The sequence below is a fragment of the Manacus candei genome, unplaced genomic scaffold (assembly GCF_025592945.1).
Source record: "Manacus candei isolate 608988 ecotype Guabito, Panama unplaced genomic scaffold, ASM2559294v1 h1tg000056l, whole genome shotgun sequence".
NCBI classification, from domain to species: Eukaryota; Metazoa; Chordata; class Aves; order Passeriformes; family Pipridae; genus Manacus; species Manacus candei.
Window position 1 is genome coordinate 7,366,801 of NW_026138104.1, and position 23,331 is coordinate 7,390,131.

The 23,331-nt window shown below is 38.4% G+C and overlaps 1 protein-coding gene across 20 annotated transcripts in view; it reads left to right on the top strand.

Annotated features, from left to right (window-relative positions):
* The window catches only part of KIAA1217 (KIAA1217 ortholog), a 356,899-nt gene that overhangs the window by 276,775 nt on the left and 56,793 nt on the right, over nt 1-23,331 (top strand). For 19 of the 20 annotated variants that reach the window (XR_007906998.1, XM_051802248.1, XM_051802259.1 and 16 more), the window contains 2 exons: nt 3,203-3,401; nt 7,585-7,678. Coding sequence is in view for 18 of the 20 variants with exons in the window: in XM_051802248.1 (XP_051658208.1) it covers nt 3,203-3,401; nt 7,585-7,678 (293 nt within the window). In the remaining 2 variants the exon portion in view is untranslated. Of the gene's footprint in view, nt 1-3,202; nt 3,402-7,584; nt 7,679-12,976; nt 13,305-23,331 lie in introns of those variants that run through there. The other variant, XM_051802258.1, reaches the window with a different exon arrangement.

Below are 23,331 nucleotides of genomic sequence, written 5' to 3' on the forward strand. Positions count from 1 at the left end.
GCATTGGGGCACAGGCAAAGTCAAGACTATTCTGAAATGATTTAGACTTGTGTATAAGGAAGATTTTTCAACTCTACCATTTATTTTGTGTTAATGGTTTCAGTAGCTCAATATTCAACATGTTTTTAGTGGTCTGAAATGCAAAACCAGCATTTTCTGCATTCTGCACTAACTTTTAAACTGGGCAGAAAAGAGAGTCACACACAACCACAAAGCTGATATGCAAAGTGTGTCTTTTTATGCCAAAACATAGAAAGTTCCTTGTGTTCTTCCTAAGAACTTAAAGCTATCATCAAGTAGTTGGATATGTTTTTGAACGTCTTGGAAGAGTGAAATAAATGTAATCATTAACTTGCTTAAATTTTTTTTACAAATATAGTTAGTTTCTGGATTCAGAAAAGTGTTTAGCTGCATATAGTATTTGAATGAGCACTAAAAAGACAATTTTACCTAGAAGAACATGGAGAAATGTCTCAAATTAAAATAAAAAAGAAAAATTGTTTAATAATTTGTTAAATATTGGCATTAGAAATGAAATTCATAGGAAAATTCCTCTCAATTTTTGAAAGAAAACTAGTTGAATTTCAGTCTGAAAGTTTTCCAGCCAAAGGAAAATGGAAGTTTGCAGTAGGATTTATAAAGATTCTGATTGCAATCTTAATGAAAGAAGTAGTATCAGCTCTTGATAATAATAGGAAAATTAAGAGCTACATTTTATAAAAACAGCCTGATATGAAATATTGGTTAGGTAATGTTGAGTGGTCTGTTTAGTATTCAGGAAAATTAACATCTTCCTTCCCTAAGTGCAAGCACAATTATCTACCCACTGATTGTACAAACATCTGACTGTTATGGACAACATAAGGACAAAAATACTAAAGACTAAGGGGAAAGAGGGCTCATCTTAACTTAAAATGTCTTCTTTTCATTAAATGCCTTTGTATTCTGGGACTGCAGGTTTCCCCATTGCTTTTGCTCAGTGTTTGTATCTCAGTACCTTAAACTGCCCATTCTGTTGCTGATGACTTTCAAGTGAGAATCACTGAGTTACCATTTTGTGATTTGCTGAGATTTGATGATGACTGCACTGAGGGCCTTGTGTTCCCAACCCCCCTATTGGCCATGGGAAAACAACATTACAGTACATCTACGTTGCAATTGCTGTGGTGAATCCAGTTTGTGTAAATAATACTGTGCCTAGTTTTAATCCACCTGTGTTGATTATTGGTAGATGCAAAGGCCTGGCAGCACAGAATCTTCTCAGGATTGGAGAGAATGCAATGGAAGGCCACAAGGATGATTAATTTGGTTGGAGCGTCTTTGCTCTGACAAAAGGTTGAGAAAGCTGGGACTGTTCAGCCTGGAGAACAGAAGGCTCAAGGGGTGTGATGTCATCAATGTACAAAAGTACCTGAAGGGAGAGGTCAAAGATAACACAGCCGGGCTCTTTTCATTTGTGTCCATTGAGAAGACCAGAGGCAATAGTCATGAACTGAAACGTGAGGTTCCCTCCTAACATCAGGAAAGACTTCTTCACTGTGAGGGGCACCAAGCACTGGCACAAGCACTGGCACAGAAAGGCTGTGGAGTCTCCCTCCCACAAGATATTCAAAAGCTGTCTAGACGTGGTCTGTGAAAGTGGCTGTAGGTATCCCTGTTTGAGTGGGATGGGGGGTGGATCAGATGACCTCCAGAGGTGCCTTTCAACCTCAGCCATTCTGTGATTCTGTGATCTACCACCTTTTAACACCAATGCAGAAGCTATACCTGTTCCATCTCTTACAGACAGCAAGAGAGTAAAGGTGTTTTCTCCTGGCACAATACAGTGTTGTACAGAGACACCTGAGATGTCTCACAAACAGCAGTGGGCTTTCAGTGATACATGTTCAGGCAGGACACCCATGCCCTGGGTATGGATTAGATATGTATGCTCAGCTGGGCTTACCAGTTCCTGTTTCCTCTGTATCCAGAGTAGTTCAGCTGAACGCTTACTTCTGATCTACTCCCTAGTGCTGTACATCCCAGGAAATTTCATAGTTTGGTTGCAGTCCTGTGGCAGGTTTCCTGTTTCCTGTTGTGCAGGTCCTATTAAGCCTTCCCACATTTGAGATGCTCATGAGAAGACCTTTCTTTAGGAGCCAGGCCCAGCATGGTTAGAACTAATCAACACCATCAAGTCCAGTCTGATTTCTTCTGTTGATTGGGATGGCTCTTTCTCAGTCCTTCAGTCCTTGGAGAGCTTTGGACCTTGCGACAGCATGGGGCTGGTCTGTAGCAATGCTCATGAGTCACAGTCATCCAGCACTGGCCAGTGGAGTACAGGCACCTGGTGGTTATACAGGAGTCAGCATAGCCCTGGCAGGGCCAACACAGGCATTGTGGAAGGGGTACTTTGTATCCCTTCACTCAGTCCCTGGTCTGTATTGTCCATGTTTCTTTCCATTATTGAGCATCTCAGATCCTCCCATTCCCTGCCAATAGCTATATGACAGTGGTGTTCTTTCTGTCTTGGTGAATAGGAATGTCCATATTTTGCAATTCAGCACCTACGATTACTCATGTTTCTCCCTGTGTGCTAAGCATGACTATTAGCAGTGCTGTGAAACTGAAAGAATCCAAAATTGCTCTTGTTTTTGTGTGAGACCTCAATTTTACTCCTGCTAGCAGTTTCACCTGGGGCTTTATCCTATATAATGTCAGCAAATTGAATTGTGAATATAAAATTCCTAGTGCTAAAATGAAAGTCTGAGAGGGGTTGGGGTTTTATTGATAAGTATGAAGTTAAAATGCAAAATTTATGTGTAAGGAAAACTAGATACTATAAAAGGATAAATTTCTTCCTCAACTACTTTTAAAAAAGTACCTTGTGATTTACCAACAACTTTCAATGCAGAGCAGACTTGGTGTGTTTGGGATTATTCATTAGCCTTCTTAAGGTAAACTTCTGATTTATCTAATTGAAAAACAGTAAGAGTCTTCTGAGTACTGAGTTAGCACATTTATCAAGGCACAACCATACCATTGTTGTATGCTCTGTTCCAATAGTCTGTTGAAAAGGAAAATGTCATACGTGCTTTATTTTTTAAGAATTGTGAATTGGCTTTTCTCATTTTGGGCTTGGTATGTGTTCCACATAGACTTTGAAACCAGATCACTACTGTGCACTTCAGAATACGTAACTTCCTATTACGTTTGCTTGTAGGTGTATTATATCTTCAGTATGGAGATGAAACAAAGCAGTTGCGGATGCCGAATGAAATCACAAGCACAGACACAATTCGTGCCCTTTTTGTAAGTGCCTTCCCCCAGCAGCTGACAATGAAAATGCTGGAATCGCCAAGTGTCGCCATTTACATCAAGGATGAGAGCAGAAACATATACTATGAATTGTGTGATGTGAGGTAAGTAAACACGGAATTATAACTGCTGGTTTTGTTGGTTTGGGGGGTTTTTTGTGGTTTTCGTTTTGTGGTGCACTTATAGAATAAAAGGGAGTGGTGTTGATAAGTATCTGACAGAGAGTGGCCTGACACATAAAGGTATGTTCAGTGGTGTCTGAGTAATATGGGAGGTCTGGTCTGACAATGCCTTCAGCTGTAGGTGCAGTATCCAAATGCCACTGATAAATGGCATACCTTGTTGAAATATTGATATAATACATAAAGGTTCACATATTTAATATGTTTATTGAATTTTAACAGACATAATTATTTGAAATACAGAATAGAGTAAACATTTACAGAAAAACTGGGTTTTTTCTTTGCTGGTAGCACAAAGCCTGGTCTCACGAGCCTGAAATAACAAACATGAATGTCACTTACTTCTTCACAACAGTTCCAGTTGTTCATCATCTAACACAAACTGAATTCACCACAGCAATTGCAGTGTAGATGCACTGTAATGTTTTTCTCCCATGGCCAATACAAACAGGAGTAAGAGAAGTGTACTTTCCACTGCTGCCTTTTTTCTTCTGGAGATCCTGTGGCTCAGGTGTTTCTCCATATCACATTGCAGTTGAAAGAGCAAGTTGGAACTTTTCTAGCCTTGCCACATCCAATTCTCCCATCCCTGTTCTTAGTCTCTGAACAACACCACATTCCATTTTCTCACCTCTGTCTTGCTCTCCCCAGACTGTTTATCCAGTGTCTTGTCATCAGCCAGCCTCTTAGATTTCAATTTATTTTAATCTTACTTGCTTTACAGATTCCCACACCCCTGTTTGGCCACTGTAATACCTCTGTGAAGACCCATCTGATTTTTTGCATCATCATCATCATCAGTCATCATTTATCCAAGTTTCTTATACATCAAACAGTCTTTCACAAGATCAAATCAACTGAGTGAATCAAGATAGGTGTTACTATATCTCTGTTGCCAAGTGCGTTATTGCCAACTATCATCTGGCCCATCAGCTTGTTCTCTCTCTCTTTATCCCTCCATCTTCCCTCAAGTTTCAGACTAGCAGTTTATGACTTCATCTCCTCCCTGCCCCCGAGAATGTGGTGTGGTGGTTGATTATCTTAATGCCACTCCACATTTTTTTCCCTTGCTCCCATTGCAGGCATCACTCTGCCAACCTGAGGCCTGGCTCAGTCTCAACGTCTGCTTCCTCTGCTCCTATGCCTGTATTGTAGAGTATTTCTAGAGGAAATCCCACAACATCTGACTTCCTCCATAACAAAATTCTCTCAGTTCTGCCACCCTTCTCACTTAGGAAACCTCAGCAATTCCAGTTTACTGGAGTCCAAAGTGTGCACTACCGGCTGCGTTTTCACCACCTTTGAATAATTTCCACAACAGTTTCTCCATTTCTGTTCCTTACTCTTCACAAGATCTTGCCAGTATCTCCTCTCAGAGAACAGATGAAATGAAGCATCATTTTTCTCTCCTTTGCTTGCTATGTCTTCCTTCACTTCTTTCTTCCTTATGTTAAATACAAGGGTTTCAGTCAACTCCTTAAGCTCTCCATCTCCCTCAGAGGTTCATGTTCCTCTGTGCCTTTCATTAGGCAATCATACTCTTTCCCCTTTTCTTCCTTTTTCCTTTTTTTTTTTTTAATCACTGGGGACAAAGCATTATCTTTCTATTAAAGTCCAACTTTTAGTAAAGTGATTCAGAGTTCTGTATCCAGTCTAGGTTTTAGATTTTTTTTCTGCAGAATGTCCCTATAGTACAGCCTTTCCTTTCTCATCACGTAGTGTAAAAACACTCTTCTAATTCATGAGTTTTTTAATAGCAACTGCTGTAATCGTCTTTTCTCAGCTGTTGACACAGGTAATAGGTAATCTTGTTCACTCTTACTCATTCAAATGAAGCAACAAATATCATTCTCCTAGTTTGACAGGCAGACTGTTTCACATGCATTTTTTTCACTTGTCCTCTGGCTGTATCTTCTCCATCTCATTAAATATAAACTACTTGTCTTCATTATGAGGGCTCCTCCAAGCCCACTTCAGTGCTGCTTTTCATTTCTCATTCAGTACCAAGTGCCATCTGCTTCCACTTGGTGAATAATGCCAACTTGAACTCTAGGTATCTTTAATTTTCAAACAAATGCCTTCATGCTCTCTCTCAGGCAGCCCTCTAATGTACTTGGAAGGTGTCCTCCGTAGACACCTGCAAAGCCACTGCCTTGGTCTCCCTTCCACTCTCTCTGTTGCTTTGGCTACTCAGAGCATGCCTGTGGTCCCAGGATTTGCTTGTTGCTCCTCTGACTGAAGAGACTATGGTCTTCTAATTTCTTTTTGTTCTCTTATCTTTCTGCAGCTACCCAGTTGTCTTTTGTGACCTCTATTCACTTTGTAAGCTGATGAAGAAGTTGTATTCCTGGGGTGTTTATACAGCACACAGATGAGTGAGGCCTTTGAACATGCCAAGGGCATCTGGGAGATACAGTAATGCAAATTATAGTAATAATAAAAGTACTGTAATATATACCTGTTATCAGTAATGTTTATCTTAGAATAGCAAAATGGTGAGGTGAAATACAATTCACATCAGAGATCAAATGCCTAGTATTCTGCTGCTTTGCCTTGCAGCAATGTTTTGCTTTAAAGTGTCATGTTACTACAAGAAATATTTACGGAAAAGGCTTTTAAAAGAAACTCCAGTCAGTTGAGGTACCATCTCATAGCCACCCAACAGAAAAGACAGCAGATAAAATGTATTTAAATGAATAATATACCATTTCTTGAACCAAAGATGAGAGAACTTGCTTTGTATCAAAAAGAACATAGTTCCAAGTCGAGGCAGAAAATAGTAACTGAGACTCCCAGTGCAGGTCTTAAAGCAAAAGGGTCACATTTGCAAGATGGAAAACAGTTTATGTTACCATAAATAATTGAAGAACTTGAACTTGCTGCAAGGTAGCTATTTTCCTATGCAGTCTACAAGTAAACACTCATAAATACTAAACTTCTCATCAACCCTCCAGTTCTTAAACAGGAGGCACTGATCTATCTCTTAAGCTGTGGGGTTTCTTTAATAACTACTTGACACCTACAACAGCAGCACAAGTTCTGACTAGCTACTCATTAAAAGCAATCACTGATTGTAATATGACATTATAAGAAAGAAATTGGACCTGCCTGAGAATCCTTTCCTTCATTTTTAAATGATAATCCCAGTGATTAAGATCAGTTCACTAGACTGGTAGCTGCACCTGGAGGAAAGGAATTCAGTCACATGTAAGTAAATTCTCTAGAGTTCACTACTGGGAAGTGAAAGGAGTCTCAGCTTTGAGAGGATGTGAGATAGATCTCAGGCTTTGCTACTGATTAAAATGTGAACCAGAAATCAGCAGAACTCGGGGCAAGTGTCAAAGCCATAAAATTATTGGAAGGTAGATTTTGAGACAAATAAAAAACCTGCTGTTGTCTAATTCTTTCCTAAATGTAGTAGTTGAAAAATGAACTAATTAATGACAAAGTACTAATTAAACAAAAGTATTTTCCTAGGGCTTTTCATCTAAACCATTTCTGTGATAGCTTTCATCAAAACTTTCACTAATTTATTTGTTTCTGTAATATCTATTTTTTCCCTTAAAAAAAGTCTTTATTATAGATAAAGTTTAGAGGAAGAATTTATCTGCTACTGAATTTTTAGCTTTTGTGGATTTTTTTTCAACTTTGTGAACAAGCTGATAATAAAACTTTCCTCAGGAATAATCACAGTTAGAAAGACTGCTTTTCTTTTGATATTCTTCCTTCTTAGAATAGCAAAAATTCATGTGGGCTGAGTGCACAATAAAACATGTAAATATTAACTAAATCCTTTTTAGTGCTGTGTAATGTTGAAGCTCTATTGTCTTCAAAGTGTTTTCACTCTATGGCAGGACCTTGAAAGAAACTTAACACTATCTAATTTTTGTGGGTGTGTAGTTGAAGTGAAAGAATGATACTTCCCATGGGAAAGAGAATCAAAGTAGGCTTTTGTTTGTTTGTGCGTGTCTAAGTTATGGCATTTACGTTTTTCTTATAGACCGGCTGCAGACCTCCTGTGTTTGTCTTTTACCTGAAACTTTTGGGCAACAAAGTAAATAAAACTACTTTCATCTGTTGTCATTGCTGATTCTTTTAATTTCAGGAATATTCAAGACCGATCTTTCCTTAAAGTTTACAACAAAGATCCTGCACACGCATTTAATCACACTTCCAGAGCTGTAAATGGAGATATAAGGGTAAGTACTACTGCTGCATTTATACTCCTTTTCCCTCCATCTTTTATGCTCAATGTTTAGATTATTAAATGTAATATGTACACAACAATTCATAAAATCGAGGGTATGTGTACAACATATATACAGAGGAAGAAACTGATAATGGCTTGCTGTAATGTTTCCTAACTGCTTTGCTTTTTCCAGTTATTTGCCCTGGGCATTAACTGGATGTTTGATCTTGTTTAGATGCATTAAAGCATGTGAAGCAAAATATAGCCTTTAATTATGTATTTTGTGACACAGACAGTACTCAGAGTTTTTACAGCTTCCAATTTTGTGTTTCCAAACCTTTTACAGTGAAGTATGGCATGGTGCTAGTACACTCCAATAAGGTTTCAGCACAGATTGGTTTACAGAGGCTGAGCAAATGTACCTAGCTTGAAGTCTGTTGAAATTTTAAATAGGAAATTCTGATAAATACCCATTGTGGTGTAAATGGTTTTGTTTTTTTCTAAAATTTTCTACCTGTATTGAACAAGGATGAGTATATTTGCATTTTCAAGTTAACATTTTGTATCAGGAAACTATAGAGAATGCATTTGAAACATTTGATTCCTCTCTCTCGTTGCCCCTGTCTTTCACTGGACTGTATTTCCCACCTTGATGCCAAGAAGGAAGGAGATGCTGTGTGGCTCCTCTTCCATCATGTTACCCACAGCTGGTGTTGCAGTAGAGGGTGGTGGTGGTGAGATTACACAACCTCATCTCCTCAGGAAATGGTACAACCAAATGAGCTCAATGGGGCCAGAACGCCACTACTGTCCTACCTGATTTGTGGCTTTTATGTGTGTTCCAAAACTGATTGAACTCTGCAGAAAACTTCCTGTGAAGTGATTTGCTTAATTGTACATTTTCTTCTTGGTTTTGTTATCAATTCTGAGCATGCCTGACTGCTCTATTACTAATATTTCATGTAAGTAGTTATTCTGTTTAAACAGTTTGAGGCCACATTATTTTAGAAAGATTCCAATAGCTGATTTAGAGGCACTAGTCTTAACCACCTTTCATTTATACACTTCAATTATAAAATGCTCCTTGGTATAGGTCAGAAATCTAATTACTTGATTATTCACACTGCTGCACACACAGCATGAGCAAGCAAATAGATGTGCATTAAAGGGACGATGTGATACTTTTTAGTGTCTTCTGTAAGGTCCTGAAATTCTTCAGTTCTAGTTATATTCCTGTGGCAGTAAATGGATGTATCCAATACATCTCATTCATATTCGAAAGCATGACATCATTGTGCATTATGATATTAATGCATGTAACAATTTCACTTTGGCTTTATAAAGTTATGTTATACTGTTCTTGTTTCTATGTACAGTGGATGCTGAAGGTATCTACTGTGGTAAAAGGTATCTATTTGTGCGTTCTAGACTTTTTCAGATACAGTTAGCTACTGTAGTTAGCTATATATATTCAAAAGTAAAGATTGCTTCTTTGGCCCTCTTCCAGGCATTTACTGCCAAACGGAGTTGTTTTGAACACAGGTGCTGCTTCTGTGCAAAAACTGTAATGACTTGAATTGCTTATTTTAAAATACTGTGTTGTACAACAGATATGCATGCTTGACATCTCCTGATTATGGCTGAGTTAGCTCCTTTTGGCCATAACCAAAAAATACTGGTGACACAGTGATGACCTTTGCAGAAGTTGTGTTTTCTTGGTAGAATATTATATTTTACTCTACAAAAATGCAAAGATACCACTTTGAAATTCCGTGCATCCAACAAAACAGCTATTTTCTCATCTGGCTTTTCCTTTGTATTGGCAAATTTCTTGTCTTTCTGGTCTGAGAGGTGAAGTCACAGCCGGGATGTTCACTGGGGCTTTGTGGAGAAACATGCAAAAAGTCTTCCTTTTGAACTATGTGAACTTCTGCACTTCAAAGTTACGAGCATGGAAACAAGTGATTTCTTGGCCTCCAGAAATAATGAAACCTCTTTGTCTAAGGATGTGTGTCTTTTGGTTGAGTTCTTCTTTATGCAGCAACGCTGAGGTCCTAACTGAGGCTTTTCCTAAAGTAATAACACTCTGCAGTAACACTCTCCAGTGTTAATCCCCTGAAGTCTAAGATGGAGCACACACCACAGCTTTTCCTCTCTTTGGCAGAAGTACTGTAAGATCTCCTCTCAAATCTCTAATTTGACAAAATTTTTAGGGACATAGTAGTCTTATGGTTTCTACCCTTTGGTTAAATCTGGTTAACATTCACCTGGAGGTTCACAGGTTATTAGTTCAGCAGAAACAACCACCAATAAAGAGATTGATTATCTATCCCTCTTTTCTTAGCAAACCAGCTTAAGGGGAATGGAACTGCGGGGGGACTAAGTGAGAAACATGTACATTTTGTGTCCTGTTAATGCACAGTACACATAAGATTGCAGAAAACTTGTTTCTCATCCCATGTTTTGTGTTTGCATATCTTTGCTTTGGGCAAATTGATTTTTTTCAATTTCGTATGATAAATGAGTACTAAATTCACTACACTAGGAAGGAGGGAGGGTGTGCTTTGCATCATGTTTAACTGTTTCAAAATACCTACAGAAAAGCAGCTTATTGTCTGACTAGTTGAAAAACAGTATTTAGAATATCATGAATTAGCCCTTGTAAGTACATTTTTCCGTGGTGATACTGAGTGTAGTTGTATCTCCAGCCAAATGTGAATTCAAGCTTTATTTTTTTGAGGTTTGGGAAAGTTTTGCCTTTACAGATTTTTCTACTGTTTGCCTTCTTGTCCCTTTGGAATGTTTATCCCTGGGTTTGATGATGTTCAGGCTTCTATTCATGTGATTTATAATCATTTCCATGTAACAGGCCCAAAATAATCTCAGAAAATAATGTTAGCTGCCAGCTTGAACACCTGTTTTAACTACCAAACAGATGTGAGACCTGTATAAGAGTTGGCAGTAACTCTTGAAATAGTAAGTATTATCCATATGGACAAGAAGACTTCAGAATGCTCAAGAAGTATGTGGGATCTGTAAGTCTCAGATATTTATTGAACCATGTCCCTTAATTCTAATTTTCCTGGTTGTCTTTGTTTCATGTATTTTTCTGAGTGGGTTGAGTTTGAGAAAAGGGAATTTGCTGAGGGGCCAAGCAAGCTCTAAAGAAAAGTTTCTCTTGAAATCCTTCCGAATGCCTCACTTGCTTACTAATATTGTGTCATGGCCATTTACATCTTGAAGAGCATGGTTTGTTTGACAGGTCTGCCATGTTGAATGCTGCTCAAGCAAGAGGTAGCCACATAGTGCTGTCTCACTCAGTATTTGTGCTTGTCCTCTTCCTTTATTTATTTTTCCTTTCCCAAAATGTACGCTGAAAATCCACAACAGCTGGGGGTTTTTTTGAAAAGTGTATCTTCACATTGCTGCATTTTTTCATTCATTTATTCCTTCATCTGAGCTTGTATCGTTCATCAGCATTTTCTAGCTCTCTGTGCAACAGTACTACTTCTGACAAAATACTGTCTCATGAACAAATGTTTAAATGGTCTTTCTATTCCCTCTGGCATTGTTCTGAATTCCAGTGTAAATGCATGTACATGGCCATGCTGGTCTGTGCCCTTGGAATTAGCATTTGTGATTTGCACAGATTACAAGGAGAAAAAGTTTTCTCAGACTTACAAAGTGCAGGGCCCAGGTTGCCTCCCCTCCATTCAGTGGTGGTGTATATATATTGAATGTCAGGAGATGACAGTAAAGAACTGATGGCTGAGTGAATTGAATTTCTTTGCAAGTGTCACAGCTCCTTTCATCCTGGACTGTTGCACTGAAGTGATTCCCCCACTGAATGTGCACAGCATATTATCTTTCCCCATTCCCTGCGCCCTCCTTTTATGGAGTGGCTAAAGGGGGAAGAATCCTAAAATATAATCTCTCCCTTCTGTTACAGAAACTAGTCTGGTGGCACAGTTGGATACTAGTAATATTGGTTTATGCAGTGGTTTGATTTGGACTTCACCTGCCAACCAATTTTGAGAATTAGGAGGGAATTTGTACTTCGTAAAAAACTGGTGACTATTTTGCTTGACACTCTTTCTCTTCCCATCCACCTACCCTAAAGTCTGTGGGTTACACTTTATTTTCAAGTCCTAGCCCCACCATGATTTTGCTTAATTCCCTGACTTGTATAAGACTTCTGCTGGGTGGGTGAGGCCAGAATATCCAGAGAATGCTTGTTGTGGCTGCCGTTGTATTGAGGTATGCTTTGAGGTGTTTGGGATTTTTTTTCAGAGACTGTTTCTCTAAGAAAGAGTAATTAGGGCAAGTTGAGTCAGAGCTGAGTTGGGGCAGTGCAGGGTACCTGTAAACTCCAAATTTTCTGGGATTTAGTGTGGCAAAAAGATGATGATGTTCCTGGCAGCAAGGAGGGTTTGGGTTGCCAGGGTGAGAGGAGAGGATGTAAAATGAGTTGTACAGTAAAATGAGACAGATATTTGATAAGTTGGGTAAACTTGTGCTAAGAAGCTTTTACTAATGAAATGGCAAACCAACTTTTGACTTTTCCCCTGAAAATGCCTGGATAGGAGGTTGCTAACATTTTAACTCTGTAGAGTTAGATGCAATTTACAAACTTTAAAAAAACCTCTACAAGTGCTAAACCTCAGACAACTCCCCAAGAATTTAAGGCTTCCAAGAATGTTGAAATTCAGTGCTGGTTTGCAGGAAAGATAGAGAGATAGTAAAAGCAGAATCATCCTTCTGTGTTCTCGAGGTACCTGTAAACATACCTGCAGGTTCTTTAAGATGTTTAATTTATTTTTATTGGATTGTTTGTGATCTTAACATCACAAATAAACATAAAAGCTGATAATGCTGCCAAAATTATATTTTTTCAATTCATACTACAGCTAAAAAACAAAAACAAAACAGCTGCTTGCACTACATAGAGGTATTTAGAGCAAAAGTATTTATTGGAAAAGAATTCAAACAATAAATTGGGTGAATGCATTTTAGTGCTAGAATGCCTATGGGACAGCATTTATGTAAGTTGCCATGTGTTTGCCTTACCGATCATATTACTGTAAAACTTTGTTTTCTTTAGGGAAGAAAAAGGAAAAAAAAAAAAAAGAAAAAAAGATAAAGCAAATGCTAATACCTCTATTATCTGATAGAGACCTTCCAAATGATACAAATCTCATCTTTCCTGCTGTTTTGCTGTCTGCTTTTTCTAATGCTCTTTTTGTCATTGAGAGGTTATGACAACATGAGCCATATTGTATTTATAAACATCACGTGTTTCCTTGATATGACTTGCAGTGTCTGCCAAACAGAACACATGGAAGAAACATTTCTCATTAGCTCAGCATTGGTTTTGGTTATACTGATTTCCGGGACAGGAAAAATGCCTTCTTTACTCAGATTTAGCTTTCATACAGTAGAAAGAAAGCCTCTGAGTGTCCATGAAATCTCTTGAACAGAGACACTGCAGTTCTTGTAGCCCACATACTTTGTCTGAGGAAAAGAGAAAAAGTGCTTTATTTTAAAGAGCAAATGCAATGGCATCTATTTCTGAAACTAATTCGAATTAAAATACCTGCCAAAGTCATCTAGAAACAGAACTCACCAAGAGATGTAAGGTAAGATGATGCTTATAAATAAAGGAGGATATCTAATTCCTCTTTTCTTTTTTTTCTTTCCAAACTGAAAGATATTTTCATATTAACTGGGAATTTAAATCATAACAATGGAAACTGTTTCTTCTTCCTTGAGCCGTATGAGAAAATAAATGTTTAACTGCTCTCTAAATCACCAAACTCTACTTTCAGATTTTATGTCTAGTTTCAAACTTACATATTGAACATGAACAGTTATTTTCCAACTTGCCATTACAAATCTTTCTGAGATTGGAACAAAATATATAATAAAAGTCTTTGATGTTCTGGATTCTTTTAAATGATATGGATTTTCCTACTTTTTTGCCTTGAGTGGGTTTTCAGTAGTTGCCAATTATTTGTGCAACTACAGACCTGCAGACACTGAGAAGTACCTGCATCCAATCTAACTGTGATGAGAGACTGTAAATGTACCTGTTCTCTTTCATTCATATATCCTTTGATATACAATACCTACTGCTGTACATTTCCCACTAAGTCAGTGGGAAAATGGATAGAATTACAAAGAAAAAAAAAATTATTTTTTTTAATTTCAGCTACGCATAAAACAATATATTAATCTCAAACGTTTTCCAGCCAAAAGCCAGTCTCTTTGAAGATACAGATCCTGTGTTAAAGTTGGATGGATACTGCACTGTGGCTTTTTTAATATGATGGCTAATTTTTTTGGTGTACTATATTTATTTCACAAACATTGTGTGTAATGAATATAAGGAATATAAATGTATAGATCCTATTACTATACCAACATTTTAAAAGATGCCTCTTCTTTTTTTAAAAGAAATTTTCAAGTAATGAGGATGGATTTTAGGTTTACATTAAGCTGGCCGTTGAAAGAAATCGTCATGTTCTTGATATTAAACTGTTCAAGGAACATGAGTTTACCACACCCATGCAGTAATATCCCAGTTAGTCCAAGAGGAGTGTCATATGGTAGATATCAGAAACCAGTTACCTGGAAGCTCCCAGAGAGTGGAATTTTTAGGGGGAGAGTTCTTTATTTCCTACTAACAGGCCTGTATTCAAACTGGCCTGCCTTTCATGTTGAGGTTTTCTTAGAGCTTTTCCTGGAGCTGATGAAGTTACTTAATGACAGCGTACTATCTGTCTTGGGTGAAGGTCTCTTCAGCCCTTCATTAAAACTAGAAATCTTACCTCTCACATAAGTTTGAGGTTGTCAGGGAAAGCTTTTGCTGCCTTCAGTGGGAGTTTGCCCTGAATAAAAACATAAGGATTGGATTTGAGTCTATTTTTTATTGTCTACTAGTTTCTGGTTTTATTCTTACTCCACCTCTTTTTACATAATGTTTTCTTGTGCCAATTCTTTAGAAGTTTTGCTCACTCTTTTTTTTTTTCACTACCCTTGCTTTTAGTAGAACAGTTTGCATTAATTTGACTGTTTACTTGAAATTCCTAAATAGCTGACAGAGTCAGATGTTGCTGGAGCTCCCTAAACACATTGACAAATATAAAAATGCTCATAGTTGTGGCCTCCCTTACAAGGAGGGGAGGTCCTCCTTTTTGTCCTTTGTAAACCAGGTAGCTTATCTGAATTGCTGGAGTCCCACAAGTCAAAGTCCAGTCGAGATTTGTGATTTCCAGGTAGCTTTCCAAATGACCTGTTACTCAAACAGGGGTTAAAAATCACTTTGTGAAAGTGGGCATTTTGCTTCCACGGTTCCTGGAAAGTCAGTAGAGTTAGAAACAATGTTTTGTCTTCTGCAAACAAGCCATTCACTTGTTATTCAGGACCTTAACTTTCCCAAGAAGTTTTTCACAAATCCGAAATGTGTTACTTCATGATCATGTCCTAGATTCTCTGCTTTCCACTGAGTCTTCACTTTAGGATGTTTTTAGTTACCTGCCTCTAGATAAGCCTTATGAATACTAAAAGGAGGAGTTAACAAGTACCTGGTGTTTAAGGGAATATAGCTGATGATCTGAGGATCTTGATTCTTCTCTGTGTGGGATTGTACTTTTTCTATTAAGGGCTCTGGAAAACTAATCAGTCTTCTGAAAGTATGAGCAGTAAAAATATTTTTTCTTGGATACATGTTAAGATCTGGAGTTAAAAAAAGCCTCAGCTGGCAAAAGCAAGATAGTTGCAAATATCAGCACGCAACAGGACTCCATGAAAAATGATGTGATGCTGAAATTATTTTTGTCTGAATATATATACCTTTCTTACATCATTGCAAATTTGAACTCCATGTGACTAAATAAAAAGACTGAAAGGGTGTGTTGGATAAAGGGCTAGTCCCTCAGTCACTTAATATTTACTATAGATAGCTTGGCCTTAGGGTAAACTAGGTTGTTTACTTCAGCCATGCTGACCAATATGTATATTTTTTGGATAGAAGGAAGTAAAATGAAAAAAAATGTAGGATTCAAACAGTATAGGAAGAAGTTTGTGATCTAAAGGGACTCTTAGTTGAGGCACTTTTAAGATTGCAAAAGACATACTTACAACTGCAAATGCTGTTTGACCTTACAGCTCCGAGATGCAGTGTGGCTTGGACACTTGCATCGCAAAATCCAGTTGTGAATAAGACTTCCATGACCGTTTCTCCTGCCAGTAGTGCTGACTCCAAAACTCAGCACAGCAACTTATTTCTTCTGATTTGCTGTGTGCTTATATTAGAAGAAACAGGTGTAAGCATGCTGCTTATGTCTTTTGATTATCAGCTCTGTTTTAGAATATTTTTATATTTACATCCTAACCTATTTCATATATCTGTAATAGAAATTGCATTGACTTAGTTGTTTGGTAATGTCAGATGAGACCAAGGGTTATGCTTTCCTTTATGTTCATTTAACTATATCAACTTGCTCAGTTTTATTTGGCTTCAGTGCAGTGAGAAGAGATACAAATATGGAACAAAAATAAGAGCTGAGTCGTTAGTACAGGGAGTCAGAAAGCCATGCATTTATTTTGATTTATGAGTGCAGTTACTAAAAGTATTTCTTTTTTTTAAAGAGCAGAAATTTGATATACAGCATATTTAAACCAAATAAAAATGCTGATCTGTACCAGAACTGTACATGTTTGAAACTATTCCTTTTTTGGAAAAAAAAAAGAGATGACCCCATCAGTTCTGTGGTGCCCTGAGGAAGTGCTGAAATTGAGACTGGTCTGAAGGGTTTGGCTCCCTGCATTGGTGGTGGCTGTGTATGTTATGTACATGATGTCCTTCATCTCTTCAAAGAAGATGGGGAGGAGGGAGGAAATGCTTGCTGCATTTTCATGAATTACATGACTCTGTTCTCAGAAAATCCTACCATAAAAAGCATCAGTGGAAAAGCAAAAGAAAGGAACAGTTGGTTTGAAAGCAAAAGCAACAGTTGGTTTGAATGCAGCACCAGGTATGAGGGTTGTCAGAATGTTAACTTTAGAAAAATAGATCAGTAACAGCTTTTATATGTTCAATCCAAACAGTCTAACAGCTTATGGGATGGGTGGGCCATGCTGTACTGATGAGTTAAATGTGGATATTGGCAAATCAATGATGTAATTTTGTAAATCCGACCTTTTTAGGATTGAAATGTATTATGTTTCAGTGTGTTTATATTTTTGTCATTTGTGATAGCACCCTGAAAAATCTTGGCTAAAATGCCAAGCGGTTTCTTAATGTACTCACCACACTATTCTGTCTGCACAGTACACTCAGGAAGCATAGGGGGAAAAAAAGCATGAGAAATTTATTAACTTGTCTTTGCGTAATTGGTAATCTAAACATTTTTTTTTAACTCTCACATTTCATTCGTTCATTGGAAATTAAATACATAAATAGGCAGAAATGCGTGCCTGTTAACTGATCTGGATGTTTGTCTTGCTGATCAGGAGTAAAGTAAGGCAGACTGGTAGCAGTGAGATACCTCAAATGATGAAATGTTGCTGGGGAAATAAACCTCCATACAGAGGCACTGTGATTTCAGTCAGGCCAATGCAAAATGTTCTGCATCTCATCCATCTTTTTGCTCAGTTTGCCTAAAGCATGGCTAGACTGGAAGCTCTCATGGGATGTCTCTGGGTCAAGCTCCAAGGGGCCTTAACTCCTTTCCCTTCCAAGCAGAGTTCAGCCAGTGTGTCGCCAAAGTTGTCTCACTGACAGCTAATCTGTGATAGTGTCAACTAGGGAGTGTCAGCAGGTTCAGTACAGGTATAACCAGGCTAGTCCAAATACAGAGCCTGCTCCTCTAGCTAGATTTAAGATGATTCGTGTTGTAAGTTCACCATTTTATGGGAGGAAGTGTGATATTACTTTCCTCTTATTTTTCTATTTACTTCTTGTTTTACACAGGAAAAAAAAAAGTGGTCTTAGTCTAGGAATGGGAAGGGCTGTTGAACAGTATGATGTGTAGGTGTGCTTGGGATCATAAGTCTGTGTGGTCAGGAGGTCGATAACATGATGGAATTGATAAGGGAAAAAGTTTTCTGAGAAGTAAGGGCTGTGCACACACACGACATGTCTCACCACTTTTCAGAACTGGGTGATGATTTCATCAAACCAGAATTTCTGTTGTCCCCCACTAATGACAGGTACAAAGAGCAACAGCCACCTCAGTGTTCTCTCAGCACTCAGTCCCACTGCATGTTGTGTCTCAGGGATGTTGCACTAAGGCCTGGCTTGTAGAGAGCTGTTACTTCCTGCGGGTCTGAGGGAGATAAAGCTGTTTCGAACCTTAACTGCATCTTCAGTGGTAATGGCTGCACAAAGTACTAGGTTTCAAAAGCCATTTGTACCTTTAAAGTGCATCTCAAATATCTTTCTTTTGAGTATGAGAGTGGCTGGCAAAGGCAAGTGGTGGCCTTAGCTTCTTTACCCATGTCCTCAAGCATTTGTGGGTCACTCCAGCTGGCATTTTCCTGAAGTGTTCTGCTCACTTCTTTCCTAAAAACCACGCTCATGTTCTGACCACACTTGCAAAAAAACCCTCAGAATACCAAACCAAACTAAAGAAGTTTATGTTGGATGTTCTCCTTTCTCATCCCTCTTCTCCTTCCTTTCTTACTCTCTCCCTCTCCGTCCCATGCCTGCTATGTGAGGCTACAGCATTGTTATAACAAGAACTAATGCAAAATCTTCTAGCCTTAAGAAAAATTTGTATTAGTTCATGTTTTTCCATTTAATTCTGGTTTTTTTCTTTCATCGAATTTTTGTTGATTTTCCCTTCATATGCTAAAGTCTCTCTCACTGCTCTTTTTCCCATCAGTTCCTCAAATCCAAGCTTAAGTAAGTCTCCTGTTTTTGTTTCTTTGTTATTTATTATCCATTTCTTGCTTTTAATTTCTCAGCACTCCACTGCCAATATTTCTTTGTTTCATCCTTGACCTCTTTCACAAACTCCTATTACTGTCCTTCACCATGTCTCATTCCCTTTTCGTTTTATCTTTTTTCCTCTTTCTTCTGTAGTTTTACATTGAGAATTCCCTATGACCTTTCCACATAAGTTTTCTTTACCTCTTCTCTCTCTTCCCAGTGTCATGGAATCATAGCATCATTTAGATTGGAAAGAACCTTTAAGATCATCAATCCAAGTAATGAGTTATGTGTTAGCTGAATGTTTGTAGCATGTGATTTGCTGCTTTTTATTAATATTTCTGCATTACCTGTTGACTAAGAAGGACAATTTTCATGCCACAAACTCAGTCCTCTGCATTTAGGAGTTAAAAAGTTTAGGCATAAATAAATGTGCCAATGGTAGGACAGAGGAAGAGGAGAATAAAAGTAAATGTGCTTCTGTATTGTTCTGTTGATAAATAAACAATGTTTATTGCCAGCTTCAGGAGAGAGACCTTTAATTCTTAGTTCAGTCAAACAGGAACCACAGACCAGATTGGATCCACCAAATGGATCACAGCAATGTCCATTGCACGGACCAGCAAGTAGCAGCTGGAATGAAGCTGCCGTTGTCCTTTCTAGTTATAGGATCTCAACTTGAATTATAAAGAAGAGATTAAAAAAAGAAGAAAGTAGGGTGAGAAACAGAGCAGAGTGAGCTAAATGAAAAGACATATGGGCAGGCTCACTATAAAGAATTAGGAAAAAACTCTAATCCTTACAAGCCTAGTGTAGAAATTGCCGCCCACTGCAGTCAGTGGCGAGAGTTTGGGAGTGCCAAAGGACAGCTTGTCCCACCCAGCTCTCGGGGAATGAGATGACTCTGAAGGGTGCCTGGCTGACTTTCTTTTAATGCAGCATTAGGTGAGACAAATCCTCAATACAAAGCAACTAATATTGCCTCTTAACTTTTTGAGAGGTGCTTAATGCATATATGTCTGTGATACATGCTGTGATACTTTCCTATAGCTAGGAAAATGTCCTTGTTTAAATCAGTACAGAAATGAGGGGGAAGCATGAGGTTTAAATTACAGGGTAGAAAGGCAGACTGCAGACCTGACGTAATACTTCAGTTTTGCAGAACCTTCTTCATGCAACTCCAGAGAGAGTTGGCTATATTTGTTCTAGTAAACTTTAAAAAAAATTTGAGGCTCATAGCGTTTCCAACAGAGGATTTCCCACTTGTACTTGCTTGCCTTTAACTTTTTAAATCCCTAAAAATCAAAAATTTCAGATTGAATTTTTCTGCCATCACCAAAGTATAGACCAAAAATTTACTGCTGGTATGCAAAACATGTATGTATGTATGTATATGTAATTTTAATACACAGGTTACAACAAAACACTGTTCTCTTTGGAGCTCAGGTGCTCACCTGTGGGCTGGTTCAAAGGCTTTCTACACAGATTGCTCCACACTGCAAGCTCCAGCTGTTCTGGAGAGTGTGCTGCTTTGACAGCAGCGAAGCTATAGAGCTGCCTGTCCCCTTTACAGTGGTTCATTCTAGCTGGTAATAATGTGCTCTGTGGTGTGAGAGGGCTTTTTGTTTATTTGTTTGCATTTCTTTTTTAAGAACCAGGGAGTTCGGAGTAAGTTTAAGAGAACTTTACGTTACTTGTGTTTACCTCAAGGCATATCTGTTTCGCTGCATGCCTTTTGAATCAGTAAACAGAGGGAATAGCAAACAATATGTATGTTTAGAAGAAGATAGTGTGGTCTGTGCATAATCTCAAACCAGTATGTGTTAGGCAGCCAGAACTGTTCTGTTCCCTCCCTGTTTGTTTAGCTTGGCCTCTCAAATTCAAAGAGCTTCTGTAGGATTTTCAGTCTTCAAGGGAACACCACACACATCCTTGTAAGTATAAATATGGGCAATGGGCTGGAGGGCTGATGTGAGAAAGTTGAGTCCACTTTGAAAGAATTTTTAGGGGTCATGGAGAGCAGTGTGGAGAGCAGAATGGCACCAGCACAGCCTGGCTGGGCACCAGGGAGTGTGTCACCTTGGTGCCTTTGTGAACGACAGCAGCCGGGGAGGCTGTGTCCTGCTCCCTCATTTTTGCCATGGGGAAGCAACTGAGACTGAGATCAGGATGGGATAGGAACCCTTTTTTCTTCTCTGCTGAATGTTTAGAGGTAAAGCTAAGGGTGGATCACTCTCCTTTCATTGAAAAAAAGTGAGTAACTGTGAAGGAGCAAGATTCAGGACGGGAACAGTTCCAGGTGTGGAGAAAAACATACAGCAATTGACAGGCTTTTATTATATGGACCTTGCAGTTATTATATGGACCTTACTGTTATTATGTGGTTTCATTGTATTCACACTACACAGTGCACAGCCTGGACATGCCCAGGCTTGCCATGAGTTTACCTGCTCCCTGCTTCCCCCGCTCCTCCTCCTTTTGCCCGTGTCCCTATCCTGGTTTGTCCCCCTGCTTGTCTGTCTCATGCTCCACCTCATGTCCTGGCCCTTTCCCCACCTAAAACTCGTAAAACCCCGACACACCTGAATAAAGCATCCATTTTGCACCTGTACCTTTGTCCCCGAACCCATCCGTGCTGTGTCACGGCCCCATTCCCCTCCCCCCTCGGACCGTGGCAAGTAACCACACTGAGAAGTCCTTGTCATGGTGCCACCCTAAGCAGAGAGAAGAAAGATGCTGATCAGGGTTCTCCAGCTGCCTTCATGAGTCTTGTGTATCAGAGGCAGCAAATATAGGAGATCCTGCAGATAACTCCACAGATTCATCTTTGTTGTCCCAAACTGTTAGTTTCTTGGATCAGAGTTAGAAGCTGGGTGGGCTGTAGGACTGGTAAAGTGGCATGAGACCTTCCTTGGCAAAAAAAACTCCCACAAAACAACAACAAAAAAAGCAACAACAATACCAAATCCACACCCAAAACCCTAAACTCAAACCTCCCAAAACCAGAAGAAAATAATACTTCTTTTGTAATATGTCTGTAAAAGCTGTCATCATCAAACTGTCTTTCCATTTGGATTCTGCTGTACTGAACTAACTTGTTAGATTGGAGCAAAACCCCACTGACTCCATCACAAGCTTTGTTCCAGAGTGCTGAGAACAAAACCAAGTCCTGAGCTAGTGAACAGCAATCACCGTAAGTGCTTCCCTGTTTTCTGTCAAGGAAATAGTTGTTTACAGCAGTACAAGGCATTAACTACTTAATTATTTTCATCCATGAAAGTATTATTAAGGGAATAGGAACCAAAAGAGCTGTTATCAGGAACAGAAAAACCTTTGATCAGCAGTCAGGCAATAACTTATGTCTATGCCACTTGTGTATACCCCACAGTAGACTTCAAAATATTCTCTAGGTTTTTAACTGTGTGTTTTACTGATGTTTAAACTCTAAGATTTTTTCTGCTTCAAAATGAGGGAAACAAGCAGAAAATAAAGGAATGTGATGAGCGAATTGGTGGGAAGGTCCAACAGACCAACATTATTAATAACACAGAAAAAAGGAGGGTGATGAGGGTGACTGGCGTTACAGGTCTGTGGTAACTTGAGTCTGTCATTAATATAGACATTAACATTGATTCTAAAGTCATAAATTAATCTAAACTTCTAGGCTTGATTTCAGTGAAGCACGGGGTGTTGTGCCTCTTAGGGGCATCCCCTTTGTTTATACTGAAAAGGAGCTCTAGTTCTGTACAGTACTTTATAAACAAATATATGGCAAGTGATTATACATAGGATAATACATGGAAAGTTAGATAATGCTTGAGGGTTCTGATAAAGTGATTGAAATGGAAAGTGATGCTTGAGTTGTTTGTATGCATTGTTAGAACCTACAAATTAAATTACAGCCTTGGTAATGATGTAACTGCGATATTTATGATGTTGTGCTGATATATTTTAAAATTAAAAGAAGATTAATTCATCTCATGAAAAACTTTTTGTATGCATCTGCCATACTTGAAGATTCTTGCATATAATATCATACATATGGAGAACTAGTTATAGTGTGTCTGATGTTCTGGGATATACTTTATCATGCTAGAGTGCAATTACTGCAAATGTGCAGCCTACCAGGTTGGAATTCATTGCAGGGAAACTGCAGTAAAATATAGTCATCTTTTTTATTCTGCATATTAGCATAATAATGTTATTTGTCACTGAAGGTTTGCTAGCCTGCAAGGAAGAGCATGGATGGAAGAATATACTCTGCAACTGTTGGAAAGCATGTGTGGCAATAAAGTGTACTAGGAGAATTTGCTTGTATTTTTTACTTTTGATGTTTTTGAGTCTGGTTGGTCCACTGACCTAAGCAGCTTTTTAACTAGGTCAAGTGTATACATCCATTCATTAAAAGAGGATGCTTGACTGGTTAGTTAAACCTGCAAAATATAAACCAGATGCTTCAATGGTAAATACTGCTTTACTCCTATACTGCAAGAAACCAACCTTGACTGATTAAATTTGAAATAAAAATAAATAGGTTTAACATTGTTTCTGTGCCATAATAAGTTTATTATAGTGCTAGTGCAAATATTTAGTAAAAACAGTATTTTAAAATATTTTACTGTGAAACTGCAAAGTAAGCCTTTAAGACAAAATGAATTTTTTTTACATTTCTGAAAAAAACCTTTATATTAGACTACATACAAATTTTTTGAAGTTCTGGACAAGATCAA